The sequence below is a fragment of the Mastigoproctus giganteus genome, chromosome 8 (genome assembly GCF_048544385.1).
Source record: "Mastigoproctus giganteus isolate SK-2022 chromosome 8, ASM4854438v1, whole genome shotgun sequence".
Taxonomy (NCBI): domain Eukaryota; kingdom Metazoa; phylum Arthropoda; class Arachnida; order Uropygi; family Thelyphonidae; genus Mastigoproctus; species Mastigoproctus giganteus.
This window is the reverse complement of record NC_143582.1, coordinates 55,035,960-55,053,725: the sequence shown is the minus strand read 5'-3', so window position 1 is coordinate 55,053,725 and position 17,766 is coordinate 55,035,960. Positions and strand designations below refer to the sequence as shown.

At 34.9% G+C, this 17,766-nt stretch overlaps 1 protein-coding gene across 2 annotated transcripts in view; it reads left to right on the top strand.

Annotated features, from left to right (window-relative positions):
- The window catches only part of LOC150081538 (inhibitor of Bruton tyrosine kinase), a 349,146-nt gene that overhangs the window by 259,583 nt on the left and 71,797 nt on the right, over positions 1–17,766 (top strand). For both annotated transcript variants that reach the window (XM_090380069.1, XM_090380070.1), the window contains exons 19-20: positions 8,973–9,033; positions 16,116–16,412. In XM_090380069.1, coding sequence (XP_090236195.1) covers positions 8,973–9,033; positions 16,116–16,412 — 358 coding nt within the window. The remainder of the gene's footprint in view (positions 1–8,972; positions 9,034–16,115; positions 16,413–17,766) is intronic.

Sequence of the window (17,766 nt, the reverse complement as noted above, 5' to 3'; positions counted from 1 at the left end):
TGCCAGGGCAGGTAATGGAGTCTTGTCAATGATATGTAGGAATTTTGCGATCAGGGACTGCGAGGTGATTGTCCAGTTATGCAAGGCAATGGTCAGGCCACACCTAGAGTACTGTGTACAAGTCTGGAGGCCTCATTTTAGGAAGGATGTACAGTTGCTAGAAAGAGTACAAAGGAGGGCAAGAAGATTGGTGAGGGGAACAAAGGCTTGCTCTTACCAAGAAAGGCTTAAGTTCTGCAAATTGCAGTGCCTGGAGAGTAGCGATCTGATTGAGGTGTATAAGATCTTGAATGGGTTGAGCAAGCTGAATGCTGATGGGATTCTTCCTTTTGCTCAGATTAAGAACCTGAGGGGACACAGATTCAAATTGAGGAAAGACAGTTGTAGAATGGATGTGTGGAAATTTGCATTTAGCTAGCCGATAGTTGATTGGTGGAACAGACTTCCATCTTTTGTTGTGGAAGTTAAGTTGATAGCCTAAATAAATTTAAGGCTGAGCTAGACAGGCATTTGGAATGATCAGAGGGGTGAAATTGGAGGGTGTTTTTTTTTGGCCGATGCTGCATTAGGTTGCTTTCCTGCATCGTATGCCTCTATTAATGCTAATGCTAAAGAATTAATCAGTTGCTGTAGATTGAACAGGAGGTTGTTTAACTTTTCATGTTTCATCTTTTTAGTAAGTTACAGAATCATAAAACAGATAACATAAGAGCATATTTATTTATATATAGTAGCGATAGCTACATGAAATTTAATGTAAAACAAGAATATTAAAATGACACTACGTTGCTAAACATAATTTGCTTATTACGTAAGAGCACTCTACATTGTTTTACTTCTCTATGAGTCTACCTCATTGGTAATGGACATAATAGAAATCTGCCATAACTCACCCCCCCCCCCCCGGCACCTCTGTAGTCAGGTGGGAAGGAGCAGCAGTGCATAGCACACGCTTCTTGATTAGACTGGGGTTTGAGCCCGTCACCACCAAATACGGAGGATGCGAAAAGGTCAGGGAATGACCACCGCATATCCCTGGAGCAATACGGCCTTAGTTGCTAATGCTCCTAAAAACCAAATAACAACCCCTCCCCCAATACATACCTGATTGGAGCCACGCTTGAAATGCAAATTTGTCGAAGAACTGATCTGCATTGTGGTTAGCCTGCAGGGCCCAGGGAAATATTCTAGGGCCCTGCAGGGCCCAGGAAATATTCTACCTGATGCGGGACTCTAGCCTATTTTTCCAGTACATCTATCTCTCCCTGGACTACTTTGTTCTCTAAAATCAAGGCCATGTAGAAAGAGGACATAAAAAGAAATGTGACAAAACTAATGATGGTCAGTCACATGAATTTAAAAAATATTTCCAAGTCTTATAAGCAATCTCACAAGAACAAAAACTTGAGTTTTTTAAAAAGTAAAGTATTTCCATTTTAATATGACTTGTTAAAATCGGCTCAGTTTCTAACTTAATTGTTAAACTTTGTATGTATGAGTTTCAGTCTATAGCTTTGTGTGATTTCATCTTATTAATTGTTAAACATTGATTACTGTTTAATGATTGATTAATACTTTAACCATGATTTTTAATATTTTTGACTTTTTTTTTTTTTTTAGATCCCCTGCTTTGAAATCTTTCTGTTTGACCTTTTGTGAATGGGCAGAGATGCAACATTCAAAATGTCTGCAGAAATCTCTTCTTGCTAAATACATTCTTGAAAAATTGAATTCTGTTTGTCCATTCTTCAGACCACTTTTTCTTTATATCAGTTTTTTAATTAGTCTCCCATTGGTAATAACTTCAAATTGCTCCTTAGTTCATTTAGTGAAACCAAAACCCAGTTACATATATGGAACTATCGGAAACTATCTTATTTGTAATTGTTCCTTCTATTCCCCCCTCCACCCAATTCCTTCAGAACTGTGCAACAATTTCTCAGTTTTTGCCATCAGAAAGGCCTTTACAAGATCTTGATGGCATGCCTAAATATTTCACTCTAACACAGTGAAATATTTAGGCATAAGTTGCGTTGATTTCCACACTGAGGGGAAAAAAATGCTTTTACCATTAACAATTAAATATAAACATCAATAAACATTGGGTTAGTTTTTCCGTTCACTTATATGAAGTATAAATGGATGGCAGTACAGCAGGAAAAGAAATTGTTGGAAATGGCAAATGCAAAGGTTGTGCTTGTTTGTTTCCACATCAGGCTTGAGGAGAACAAAAAAAAAAAAAAAACACCAATTTGCCATTAACAATTGAATATAAACATCAGTTTAGTTTTTCAGATTATTATATGAAGTATAAATGGGTGGTAGTACAACAATTGAGCAAGTGCACCAAGAAAACAAATGTAAATTTCATAATTGGTGCACTGACAGCTGCACTGATTGAGACATTTGGACTTGATAAAAAAAAAAAAAAAAAAAACTGCCTGCCATTAACAGCTGAATATAAACATATTCTTTATATGAAGTATAAATTGATGGCAGTACAATAATTGAGCTAATGCATTGGAAAACAAATATAATAATTGGAAATGCTGACATTTGACTGAAAGAAGAATAAAAGAAGGGGGGGAAGGGCCACCTGTGGTTAACAGTTGAATATAATTATCAATAAACACTGATTTAGCTTTTCAGATTTTTCATATGAAATATATAATAGTATGATGATTTTTGTAATTGGAAAGGCTGATATGTGCTGGACACATCAGACTAGAAGTGGAATTTTAACTCAGACCACAGATGGTTAGTGTTCTGAATAAAATATTGTGATTAAGAAACTAAATTATTTCTAACCCACCTTCAGATTGCTCTTCCATGCTTAAACATATATACATTTTTAAAAACATAATAAAAATTTTTAATAATAGTAGTAATTTGATTTTATTATTATTTTTTTTAAATCTGCATATGTTGAAACCTGGAAGGACAATTTGAAGGTGAGTTAGAAATAATTTTATTTGTTAAAAACAATGTTTTATTGATAACATCCATTGTGGTCTGATGTAAAATTCTATTTTCAGTCTGATGTTGCATCCAGCATGCACACAAATCTCTCTACACACACACAGTAGTACCCTTGATACAAAATTTCTTATCTCAGCTTCTAGAAAAAAGTATGTAAATATTATCACTCTCAAGGATTAGTGTGGCAGGCGAGCTTATATTTTCTGCTATATATCTCATTTGTGGTTCACTTAATGAGCAGAGGGTCCACCTTTTTGCAAACCCACAGACTTGTCTGCAGATGCCTTAGGATCTGCTTACTAATTTGCATGCCACTGGGTTAGATGGTAGAAAAGCATCAGCAGTATCTTTTCAGTATTGGTAGTCTTCTGCAATTAAGGATATATCTGTTGAGGTGCTGAATCAATTTGAGCAAGAGTTAAGGAAAGAAATCCATCAAGAGAAATGATTCTGTTAGAGAGAGGAATTAATGAAGGCTTCTACCTAGTATTTCCGAGGCTGTGGGAATGAGAGTCGTGTGTGACCTATGTTTGTGTAACTATGGTACATACACACCTCACTCATGATGTAGTTGAAGCTAAGATCCAGTGAGTGTTATTGGGTTTCAAGTGCATCAATGATGTAGATCATATTGCACCATTTGTATTGTCTGTACAAGTGTGTATTCAAAGTATCACAGTATTTTTATGTTATATGTGTAAATATTATGAATACATTTTGTACATGTTATTTTTATTTTAATTCTGTATACCCAGTCGGTTGGAGTTTAAAGAATATTTTGATGTCATTTGTTCCAAACTTAAATGCCTCTTCATTCATTGTGTATTCATAAGCTGATTTGCATATTATGTCGCTGAAAAATCCAGAATAACTCATGGCGGGGGGGGGGGGGGACTCTACTCCCTCTGTAGTTGGTTGATCTTTGAAGATTGACTAACTGCAGCCTTGATTGTAGAGAACTTCAGAAATTCCTACAGTCATTAATAGGAATTGAACTCAGATCTTCAAATGAGTGACAAGTGTCAAAATCCCTATAAGGTCACGGAGGACATGCCCTATGAGATATGGATTCACCACTATCAGCTTTAGTCAGAGCAGCTGTCTGTGGTATTGGAATCATCAATAAAAAAATAATAAAAAATGAATAAATAAAATTTTAAAAAACAGCAACGCCAAAGGAAAATGCATTTCAAAAGGAGGCCTAAATGGCTAATTCGAAGCTGAAGAAGCATCAAAATTATTTTGAATTATTCAAACTTTAAATTATCCTTTTTATTTATTTTTATGCAAAAGATGTGAAATGAGTATGGGATTTTTAATTTGATGTACAAAGGTTTGCAAATGTTATCTCTAATTGAAGTATAGTATTTGCAATTACCTTGTGTTATAATCAGTTGTCTGTTTTAAATTACCTTTTGCTGTATGTAGATAAAGCATTAGAAAAGATTTTAGTACACAATTATTTTTAATAAGCATATCATGTCAGTCTTTCTTTGTCTGCCTCAAGTGTAGACTGATCACCAATAATTAATTAAAATAACTGTTTATATTAAGTACTATAAACTTTCCACTCTATTGATGCTGCTCATTAGACATCAGCAGTTGCTTATAATGAGTCCTCCCCCACGTCAGAAGAGGCATGATATTGCCTAGAGTAAAATAAATAAACAAACTTTAGCACTTTGTTTCACATTATAATAAGAGGAAATAGGTTCAGTTATGAGTAGCAAATGTTTAGCTCTTGTTTTAGTGGAAATTTAAGAATTGCACTATTCTCTTATATGCAGCATGACAGATTCCTAATGTGAATAACCCGCCTGACTGACTTTAAATCATGCTACTATGCATTTTGAAAAAAAATTCACTTATGTTTTCCCAGAAAAGGATGTTTTTGAATTATTTTCTAATGCTGATGTTTTCACAGAAAAGGATGTTTCTGAATTGTTATCTAATGCCGATTTCAAAAATTGCTTCCGTTTGTTTCCATGATGTCAGGTTTCTCCAAAACTCACAAAAGAAAAATATGATTTTTCACAAATTTTTATTAATTTTGCCAGAATTAAAATATGTTTGTCAACACATTTAAATACGGGTTTACTATTAAAAGGGGCTTTGTGGTAAAAAGTCTGCTACACTCGCAGACTTTTTACCACACTTTACTTCTCATATTAAAAACTGATCTACGATGGGTCATATTGCATTTCTTTCATTTTTTTGTAGCTCCTTTGCTTTACAGTCACTCTTCAGCATCCAACAATAGTCAGCCATTATGTTGACATTCCATCTCCCCTGGTAGCTCATCTCCATGTCTTTAATGTCCTGGTGAATGCTCCTAACCCATTTTTCAATAACACTTACTAGATTTTCTGGGAAGTAGTTGTGAGAGCATAAGAAATGTACCTTGGCACTCATGTTACAGCCCAGCTTCTTGAAGTTAGCCATCATATTTTCAACTATATTCTTGTAGTCTGGATCCTTGTTGTTCCCTAAGAAGTTCTCAACAGACCCCAAAGCTAATCCATGCCTGATTTTCTCTTTTACTCATAGTTCCCTCATTTATTCATAGTAAATCTCAGTCCCTCATCATCAGTTTGTGAATTTGAGGTCCAACAAAATACTTTGTTTTAGCTTCTCTTGGGTGACTGATGGGAATTTGTACAATGGTAGTTGAAGTAGGGACCTTCCTGAGGTAAAGCTTTCATGAACTGTTTCATCAAACCCAGTTGATGTGCAAGGATGAAAGAACAGTTTTGGAGGCTACCAGTGGTTTAAGAACTATGTTCTTTGAACCAGGCAACCAGCAAACCCCTCTTTGGCCATACTTTGATATACCAATGCTTACCTAACTGTCCCATTCACACAAAAAAGCAAGGTGTTTTTGTGTAGCCAGATTGCTGTCCAAGTAACATGCCTGTCAATTTAAAGTCATCACAGACCAACCAGCCATGTTCTTCATATTTGTCAATAACATATGCATTCTTTCAAATACACAGAGCCAGCTACTGGAATTGACCCATATTTATTTCCATTGTGAGGCAACACAACTTTGAAAGACTTCTCTTTGACGAGTCAATAAAAAGTCTCCACTATGTAGTATTGTAACTAATTCCTAAATAGTTCCTGGAGTCATTTATATTACTGCAAAAAACCATAGAATTGTCTCCAGAAAAGTAGGGGACTAGTTCTCGTTCTCTGTCTGTACCATGAAAAAAACAGCCCATGTACTAGAAGATTTTTTGACTTAAGTCTAGAACCAATCCGTTCTACAGATTCCTTTGATAAAATTAAATCTCTTACAAAATCATCAAGTTCATGTGAGAACAGTTGAGTTTGGACTCAGTCTTGAGGCATGTAGACTTCAGTTTCATCTTCAAAAGCTTCAATTTCAGCACTCTCTGCTGCTACATTCTCCAATATAAGTGAAGGGCATGGAATTTGCAGATTATCTCGATGTGGGATTGGTCTCGTAGTAGATGGAATATTAGGATATTCCATCTACCATTAGATAAATCTATTCTGTAATATCTTGTCTTTGCTTGAGGACTACACACACTAAATATAAAATAATTAGTTCAGATTGTTCAAACATTTGCATGAAGACATTTTACTGAATTTTTCAGCACATGTTTCATGTGATAACAATGAAAATAAACTGAGCTCACACTGATAAGCACTGCTGCATGGATCTTCCAAGGTCAAGAAACAAATTACTGAATGCATTGTTACCAACATCTGAAGATTTAGTTTACAAATTCCCAACATTTACTACTAACTTAATATATTCAATAATAGAACTCATGACATCAGCTTAAGTGATTTGTGAAAAAATGGTACGTGATATAAAAAAAACATTTCTTCAATCGGTGTAAAAAACTCAATTAAAAACAGCTATTAGCTTACAAACGTTGAAAACCATGAAGAATGCTGTTATCCAACATCCAAGCACAAAATTTCAAATTAAAAATAATTTGTTTATTATCTAAAATATGAGGTTCAGGTGAAAAAAAAAAGCAATATTTTGAATTATCCAAGTTGCACTATATATTTCTTACTACAAATACTGTCTTTCTAGATTTTGAGCTGTATCACTGGGTAATTGATGTATAGATTGCCCAGGGAATTTTACACCTTTCACCATCACAAATTTATACTCTTTCAAAAGAGTATAGGAAATAAACAGGATAAAAACAAAAAAATAAGACTGCAATTTTAAATTAAGTCTAAGTATAGCATCTCACCCCAGTGTGTTTATTTTAAATTGAAACAACACAATAGTTCATCAAATAATTATAATGCATGTATAACATCAAATGACAAAGAATTACATCTGTGATAAGTAGAAGCAAAAAATTCTTTCAAAAAAAAAAAATAGGGAGCTCCTCCAGATCACAGTTGGATCTAATGCCAACTGTGTTATAAATTTTAGCATGTTATTGAAAGTGAAGATTTTGATTGTGGTTATTTTCTCATACTTCTGTTATTGTGGTTATTTTCTCATACTTCTGTTATTGTGGTTTAGTCTAAAAGTACATATTTGATAAATTTCATTAATCAAATATGTATTCCTAATGTACATATTCCATTAATCAAATATGTATCCTTAATGTACATATTCCAGATATGTACTTTAAACTTAGTTACATAGAATGTCTCTTTTAATTGTATTTTGCAACTAGTATTTTATCTAATACAGGGTGACCATAAAGTTATGTCCATATTTTAAAATTTAATTATGTTACAACCAAAAGACATAGAGCATTGCAGTCTTATGCAAATTATTATGAAACATATTTTGAAAAGTATACGTTCTTCAATATGCCATTTAATACACCTCAATATGTGTGCCCTTAGAAAATTGTGGTGAAATTCTCCTTGTCATGTGTGGATCAGCATATTAATACTCACACTTGCGATTTCCTCAGTTATCCTTGTTCAAAGAGTTTTTCAATGTTAGTAACAGGTATTCTGTATACAAAACATGTCAGGGGAGTGTGGAGGCCAGGCGACTAGTCCATTTTGGCTCATCCATCTACCAGAAAATGACGAACATTCACACATCAGTGTAGAGGTGCACCATCCTTTCGGAAAATGATGAATGGCTGCAACTCTTCCAGCTGAGAGCTGAGGGATCAAAAGCTGTTGTAACATATCAAGATAATTGTATCCTGTGATGCTCTTCTCACAAAAGAAAAAAAGGAACCTGTTACCCTATCGTGTATGGGCCCACACCAAACATTTTATGTCGGGCTATCGTGAACTCATGCAGATTTTAGGAACCCCATATCCAAATGTTGTGGCGATTCATATATCCAGATATGTGGGAAGTGGCTTCATCAGAGAGAAGCACCTTTAGGTATTCATTGTCTTCATCATTTGAAGCCAGCATGGAACAAGTGAATGCATAATGCATACAAAGTGCAAATTGTCCAAGCAAAGCTTGGACAATTTGCACTTTGTATGCAAAACAAAAGTCCTCAAAAGTCAATGAATTGACTTTTGAGGACTGCATTGGAATGCTGCTTGACATATTCAAGGTTACTTGAGACACAAGTTGACATCCACTTTGGGGCAGGTCAATCACACTTCCTGTTACTCAGATTCTGAATCTTTCTCCTGATGCCTGGTTTGGCGGGTAGATCCTTTCTTTACTGATGGTGATAATTTCATTTCATGGTAATTACAGATTTTGATTCTGCAAACCACATGATGCAGTCAGCTTTCTGTTGTGTCACCATTTTTTATGCATCGTACCCTTTAAAAAAAAAAACTTTTTGAGTTTTGTAATATTTATAAAAATACTTTTGCCATTTCATAATAATTTGCCTCAAACCTCATTGCTCTGTCTTTTGGTTATGATATAATTAAATTTTAAAATAGGATCAGGACTTGATGGACACTTTGTACAATCTGTAAGTGAATAATAGGTAGCTTCAGAATGTGAACATTGATGATGCAGCTTGTTTTAGTGTGATTATATTTAGTTTATTTTTTAGGAGTCTTGACATGTTGAGTGATGGAGTAATGGAAGAGTTAACAAAAACTTATAAAGACCTGGTATGTAAAAGAATTTCCAAGCATTGAGTGATTTATATTGTTATATAACATTGACATATTTAATGCAAAAATAATGCTGTTTTCAGCCTGTTTGGTACATTATGGCATAGGCTGCCAATGTGCTATTAAACCCTAAATAACAAACCCACTATCCAAATGTTTTCAGAAAGTCACCATATCAAAATTGAAATTTTGATCGTATGCACATAACACTTCAAGTTTGGAGGAGAGCCTGAACGCTGCATTGGTGGGTTTTAAAATGCTACTTTGTCTTGTCCAGGTTGGTAATACAGAATAAATTTCTACCTTAGAATCAGTTCTTTCTCCAATCTCAGAATTTTCCAAATTTTTGGTGGTCATATTCAGGTAATACATACTGAGTGTTATTGCACATAGTAGCAGTGTTCAGTGTATCCTATGTCAAATTGTGCTGTACATTGTATCTAATATTGAGAGAAAACTAGCATAGTATAGTGATGCAAGTGTAGAATATTCTGAAAGCTTATTCTCTTAAATCTTGAATTTTATAAATAATGATTAAACTCTTGCTGATTTTATGTAACTTTTTTTTTTTTTTGATGTAATTTAACTTTCTGAAAAGTTGTAGGACTTTTTAGCTGAAATGAAACAGTCTCTGTAATATTTTACAACTTTTCAGAATGCAGTTGGATAGAGTCCTTGAGAACATGACAGTGTTCTAGAACAATCTTAGATTATGGAAATGTGAGCTCAGCAGTCAATTCTGCTAGTAATAGTTAATTCTAGCCAGTCAAGTGAGCATGTTTATTCTAAGTTACTTTTGTGAAGTCTGTTTGCTCTATCTTGCTGCTCAATGATTCAATATGAACAAATTACAAAGCATTAATGTATGGAATTATTTTTCTGCAAAGAAGATAAATCTCTTTAAAAAATCAGTATTCTGGGATTGTTTGCTTTTTTTTTTTTTTTTTTTTTATGAAATCCCCAAACTTGATAGATCTTTGTAAATTGCATGATATGGAGCTAAGCATTTTTGAAGCTCCCTTTTGTGTTCCTTTCAGTCGAAGGATCTGCATTCAAAAAATAAGATTGTAATTGCTCGGCTAGGTTTATGCTCTCCCATATGCTTTTTAGTGTAAAATTTGGAACTTCAGAATTTTCATCTGTGCTATCATCCTCTGAATTGATTTGGTTTACCTAACCTAACCTTTTCCTCCAAATCCACTTTGCTAGCCTCTTTTCCTACCAACAATCCTTGAACATCTTCGGTAGTCATATCATCAAAACCTTCTCCTCCAACCGATTTAGCAAGTTTACTATCGTGCCGATTCTGTTTTCTAGCGGTTTGACCATATTTCCTGAATGAACTGACTCATACATTTTTCCAACACACACGTGTTGACGGTTTTACTTCTTTGAGTAATAAAGCTATGATTCTGATACAGACCACAATTGAAAAATGTTACCATATGCCTCCATCACTTCGATATATTCGGAATCAATTTTTTTATGAAATCCACACACGACAACTAATTGAAGTCATTTAATAAAAATTATTGCAGAATATTTTTATTACTTAAACTTAGAAACATACAATGTGCATACAAATGGTTTAACGGCTAGCCATATTCATGAATGCAAAGTAATGAAGTAGTTTAACAAAAGAAAAAAAAAAGAAATTTTAAATGGCAACATAGACTTGTATGCAACAGCAACAAATACATTGTACAAAAATTACAACAGTTCAAAATGAATATTTATTTACGACTATTTTTAGTGTTTTGTCCTGAGGCTTGACACCTCGTTTTAATGACAATTTTTGCTATGTCTGGCTGAAATATCTGTGCATTTCAGCTAGACATACATCTCTGATGTATGTCTGGCTGACTTTCATCAGATATGAGAGGTGTTGATCAGTCAGTCTTGTTCTCTGAGAAGTTTTTGTTGATTTCATGAAGGAAAATAACTGTTCACACACATAGGTAGAACCAAACATTGCCATAATCCTTGTGGCAAACTTCCTGAAGTTTTTAAACTTTTCAGGAAGGTATGAAAATAAACGAGGTATCCCCACTTCAAGATACTTTGCTCTGAGTGTAGAATCCAACTGCATTTCTAATAGTTCCATCTGCAGTCTTTCTTCTGCCTTGGCAACATCAAAGGTGAATGGTGCTGAGAATAATGCAAAGTGGTGTTCAAAAGATGAGAAATCACGAAATCTTTCCTGAAATTCTTTTGACAACAATTCCAGGTGACTGTCATACTTAGCAAAGCTAAGTACAGACTCAGTATTGGCAGTGTTTTTCAGCCCTTTGCACTTAGGAAAATGAACTAAATTTTCATTTGACAACTGTGACTTCCATAAGCTTAGTTTTGTAATGAAGCACTTGATGGCATCATACAACTGAGTGATGAGTTTGTTTTTACCTTGTAATTTCAAATTAAGATCAGTTAATTGTGCAGTAATGTTCACAGCAAAAGCCAGATCCTGGAGCTAACTTTAATCTTTTATTTCATCCATGTTTTGACCTTTCATCTCCAAAAACATAATTATTTCTTGTCTCAACAAATAAAATCTTTTCAACACTTTGTGACATGACAACCAGCGGAGTTCTGTGTAGAATGGAACATCGGTAACTGATTATTATTATTATTAGCCATATAGTGCGAGGAAGCCTGAGGCTCGTGCTGCACCAGCCAAAAATAAAATTCCCAAGTTACCCAGAGAGAGAGAGAGAGAGAGAGAGAGAGAGAGAGAGAGAGAGAGAGAGAGAGAGAGAGAGAGAGAGAGAGAGAGAGAGAGAGAGAGAAGTAGAAAGGAATCACCAAGAAAGAGAAGAATGATGATATCCAGCTCGGGACCCTGGGTGTGCCAATCCCATACTCACCAGATGTGTGAACCCTTGGGGGGTATTATCCATATCTTCCAACAACTGGCTGAATTCATGGTGGTTGAGAGCACGGCCCCTGATATAGTTCACTGTCTTTGTGACCAAACTAAGCACATGATCCAATTTTAAAATCTTTGAACACAAATTTTGCTAATGAATAATGCAGTGAAAATGTGCAAATGATGAATCTGGATGCGAGTTTTCTATTTTTGTTCATAACATGGCAGCAACACCATTATGTCTGCCAACCATATTCACAGCACCGTCGGTAGATAAGCATGCAAGTTTACTCAAATCCAAACCATAGTCATGCAGAACCTGCTCGACTTTCTCAAAGATGTCCTGGCTCGTTGTAGTGTCATGCATGGGGATCAGTTCAATCAGTTCTTCATAAATATTAAATCCACTGTCACAAGCCCTGATGAAAACCACAAACTGTGCTATTCCAGTGATGTCAACAGTCTCATCAATAGCAATAGAAAAATGTTCATATCTTGATGGTGTGGCTTTCAACTGTTGTTTCAAATCACTTGACATTTCATCAATCCGTTCAGCAACAGTGTTCCTGGTTAATGAAATATCCTTGAATAAGTGTGCTTTCTCTGGACATACAATTTGAGCCATTTTTATAAGGCATTGCTTTACGAAATCTCCTTCACTGTAAGATTTCCCACTCATGGCGATCATTCGGCTGAGTTCATAGCTTGCAGTAACGGAAGCGACATTCCCTTTCTCAATTTTCATAAAACAGGTCTGTTGCTGTCTCACGTTAGCCTTCAATTCCTTGAGTCTTGAGACACGCATTGGGCCTTCATATTTATTGTAAGATTGATGGTTCGTTTCATAATGTCTTTTCAAGTTGTGCTCTTTTGGTGTGGCAATGCTTTTGTTCTATTTTTGTTCATAACATGGCAGCAACACCATTATGTCTGCCAACCATATTCACAGCACCGTCGGTAGATAAGCATGCAAGTTTACTCAAATCCAAACCATAGTCATGCAGAACCTGCTCGACTTTCTCAAAGATGTCCTGGCTCGTTGTAGTGTCATGCATGGGGATCAGTTCAATCAGTTCTTCATAAATATTAAATCCACTGTCACAAGCCCTGATGAAAACCACAAACTGTGCTATTCCAGTGATGTCAACGGTCTCATCAATAGCAATAGAAAAATGTTCATATCTTGATGGTGTGGCTTTCAACTGTTGTTTCCAAATCACTTGACATTTCATCAATCCGTTCAGCAACAGTGTTCCTGGTTAATGAAATATCCTTGAATAAGTGTGCTTTCTCTGGACATACAATTTGAGCCATTTTTATAAGGCATTGCTTTACGAAATCTCCTTCACTGTAAGATTTCCCACTCATGGCGATCATTCGGCTGAGTTCATAGCTTGCAGTAACGGAAGCGACATTCCCTTTCTCAATTTTCATAAAACAGGTCTGTTGCTGTCTCACGTTAGCCTTCAATTCCTTGAGTCTTGAGACACGCATTGGGCCTTCATATTTATTGTAAGATTGATGGTTCGTTTCATAATGTCTTTTCAAGTTGTGCTCTTTTGGTGTGGCAATGCTTTTGTTGCAAATTAAACAATGTATCTTTCCATTCACTGTTGTGCAAAAATAGTGTAATTCCCATTTTTCTTGAAACACTCGCCCTTCTTTGTTCAGTTTCCTTTTTCCCTTAGCTGGAGAAGCACTAGCCATTTTTAAAGATGATGTGCAATCTGAAAAATAATAAAATTAATTTAAAAATAAAATCACCAGTTAAAAAACTGAAACGCAATTTAGGCCAGCTTATGTATTGTTACGAGTGAGATAAACGGGTTTTTACTTCATTCTTGTTGGTTCCACTCTCCCACTCAGGCCGAGCGGTTTACCTTAATGAGAGAGGAGCCTTTTCCACTTGTGGGTCGTGGAATTCGGATAAGGACCAGGTACCTACACCAATAAATTGGCAAGAATGCTAGAATTCTTGTCGTAAGGCAGCCACACGCGATATTCAAAATTCTAAATTACTTCAATTAATAGATTTTGCAAATCGCTACAGTGTCCTTTGCGCGGGCCACATGTTTGACATGCCTGGCCTACGTGTTATCTTGTAAATACAGCGAATGACAACAGTGTGTCTCCGACCAATACAACTACAATAAATGGGAACTATAGCTCTCATGCACATTTGATGTTTAACATTTTTTAAGCTTCGTAAACTTGTATGTATTGCTGCGCAGCTTGGTGCTTTTTTTTTTTTTTTTTTTTGATTTGGTAGTTGTTGGCGCATCGGCTTCTGTGGCCATATTGCACCTCCCAAGGTTTTTGCAGTACTTTGATCCAAGCCCGAGGCGGGAATCGAACCCGCGACCTTTGGGTTGCCGGGCAGGTACTTTATCCACTCGGCTAGCCCGGTCGGCAGCTTGGTGCTGGGTTGTACATGAGCCAAAGTGAAAATCGCGTTATACTCGCATTGTTTCCTAATATATCAGCCATGTTGGAGAAAATTTGCATTGCGAAAATGCACATTACAGCAGAACTGACTGTACTGTAATTCTATATCTCTGAAGACATTTTGGGTGCATATTCAGAAACTATTAGACTTTATATCCCCATTGTGAAATGGATTACAATTTTGGAATTTGATTAGTTAAGAATATGCACAGTTGCCAGATTTTTTATTAAAATATTCATACATTGAACTCATATTTCCTATAAGCCAATTTCTGAAGGAAGAAAATAAATAGTTAATCAAACTTGAAAAAGGAGCAATATGATTTTAAAAAGCACTGATTTTTCAGCAAACATACCAGATCCAAAATACAATGTGTGAATGGCTTTTTCAAGAAGAAAAAGTGCAAGAAAATGAATTCATATACAGATTAGTGTGGGGGAAAATCTTCTGGGAAAGTAATGACATGTAGTTTAATACAGAAAAAGGAAGGGTGTTTTTGGAAGCCCTTTGCTATAAATTCTGCTTTGCACATGGACCTTGCAGTTTGTTGGAGAGATTTGATTCTGGTTAAAACCGGGTTCACTTAATAGTAAACAGCATATGCCAGCTATCCGTACCAGACCATTCTGCACGGATGTCAGTGTGATGGAATAATCATCCAGTTTTGCGCCATGGTGGGGAAATCATTATAATGCCTGTCGAACTGTCAGCCAACCCTTTGGTGGGTTTGTATCCGACTACTAATAGATCTTAGAATCATGCTAGAGTGTTGAAGTTGTCAGAACAGCGCCTTTCACTGTGTATATCTGCTAGGTCTTAATCGTCGCATCTCACTGAATCAAATACTCTGATTTCTTTCTTGTCTTCTTGGATGGCTCAAAGTCAACCTGCTGCTAGATCTCCTGCTCCATTTCCATATGGTATTACATCCGAGAAAATTCTCCGAGTGCAGTATATACACAGCAGAGTTGCATGCCATAGAGTTAGCCTTGAACCACATTTATACTTATAAATGCTAACAGTTTATGGTGTGTACAGTTTCTTTAAGTGCATTAATGGCTCTATTACTGATGAGGTATAATAGTCATCCATACTTAAACTACATTCAGCAGATACTGTATTCTCTTTGTGAATATACATTTTACATCTTTTGTTTCCCAGATTACATTGGAATTAAAAGTAATTAACTGGCTGATGCTGTAGCTTGTTCAGCAATCCTTCAGAATAGTTATTTGCTGGTTCCTTATAGTCACATATGTTACTCATTGTCTGATAACAATGTCATCAGACAACTATGGCATGAACAGAACACAGATTTGCTGCTATATTAGCTTTAAATATTCTCTGATAATCAGCCCATGCAACCATTTTGGATGCAAAGAATGAAGTGTTGTTTTACAGTGAAGCTGATTTTTGTTTTTTCAGTTCATTTGTTCAATTTTTTTCAGTCAGTTCAATGAGAAATTTAAAAAAAAAAAATTGGCCCACCTGGAAAAGTTGTAATGCCCCTGCCACAAAACCAAAACACAGCTACCACATTGGATTGCATCACACACTCTATTAGATTTAATTTTTCACATCTGTGGTGGGTCCCACAAATCAGAAGACATGTAATGTTGAGTTGACCATAGATATATTTTTCTAACCTGTATTGTTATTTTATTTATTCTTTGTTATAAGAGTGAAATTAATTTAATTGTTTTGTTGATGTAGTCAATATCATCTTACTATTTAGTAAGAATTTAATTTGATGCATTCTTTCTTTAGGTACCACAAATGGCAAGACGGGTTATTAGTCCATATGCAACAGGCCCTTCCAAGAAAGAATTAGAATATATAGCTGAGCACTTTCCTGTAGACCAAAATGCTGATGTGGAAAAAATAAATTATTGGCCATCCAAATCCAGTGATGGAAAATGTAAATCTAGAAGAAAAATAACTTCTCAAAAATTGTTACTGACAAAGAGTTCAAGAAATTCCTCTAGATATGATTCTACATCTTCTGAAATTGATCTGTCTGCAGAAGCAGATGCATTTGAAATTTCTTTAGATGAAACAACTTGTGTATGAAAGTTTCTGATATTCTTCTATAGAATTAGTTTCTGATATATATATTTATAATTATTGATAAAAAAGTAAAGAAAGAAAGTTAAAACGACAATAACTGTAACTAATGTGTATTTATGAGTCAAACAAAGCAGTTGCAAGCAATCATGCAATACACTCATAATGTCTATAGAATATTAAGGATAATCTAAAGAATTATTAGAAAAAGTAAATCAATCCAATAATAATACCATCAGGGACCTAAGAAAACGCAAAAAAAAAAAAAAAAAAAAAAAATTATCGCTTTTTACCGACAATCTAGATTACTTCAACTGGGGCCAACCACCCAGAATGAAGGCAAAAAATGACAAGAGGTTCTCTGTTTCTGTGATGATCAATATATGCTAAGTAATTTAAATCTAAACCAAATATAAGCCAGTATAGGCCAAATATAAATCGAATATGAATAAATCGAATGATGATAAAAGTTAAGAAAATTTAGAAATATTAGAATCAAAGGTAAGAAATATAAGTAAAATATAAATGTAAGCATATATTAATCATCGTTGACCCGACAGAGAACGTAATTTAATGATTAAAATAAGATTAAATATATAATACATACTACATATTGACCGTATCTAGGACATAATGTAATAGTCGTCAAAATAATATGTGGTGCCCCCTATGTGATGGATACGGTAAAAATAAATAAATAATTAAATTAACGCATAGAGAAACATGCAGATAGTAAGAAGAAAAACTAAAGGAGTAGGAATCGTAGAACCTGAACTCCACAAAGGCGAAAAATAGTGGTATAGATAAGGAATAGTTTCTCCTATGTCCTCGGATTGCTCTAATAATTTTGGAGAAATAAAAATAAAGAGTGTAGGACAGTTTAAAGACATTACAAGATATAAGTTGTGGCTCAGGTATGCCCGGGATTGCAAACCCGTTCCTATAGTAGGACCCTGAGCTGAATTTGCATGTTATCTCAGCGTGAACTTAAGTAAATTTAAATGAATTTAACTATATATTAAAAAAAAAGAAAAAAAAAAGCGATACACTGTAATTTGCAAGCCGGTGGATACAAGTTTTCTACGCCGTAAGACACTAAGAATGCAAAGTGTATCCTATGTACATATATACATGGCACTAAATATGACAATTATATTGAAACAATAGGTTCAGAAAACAAATTTTTGAAATTAATTATGCTTATCGCTTTCCTAAAGTGATATTTCAGGTAAGCGATAGGGAAATTATTATTGATCAACTTACTGTACAACGCTCTTTAAGCCCGCTGAACAATTTTTATTACTATTGCAGATATAAGCAATCCTTAGACATTGCGATAAAATTATATTAGCAT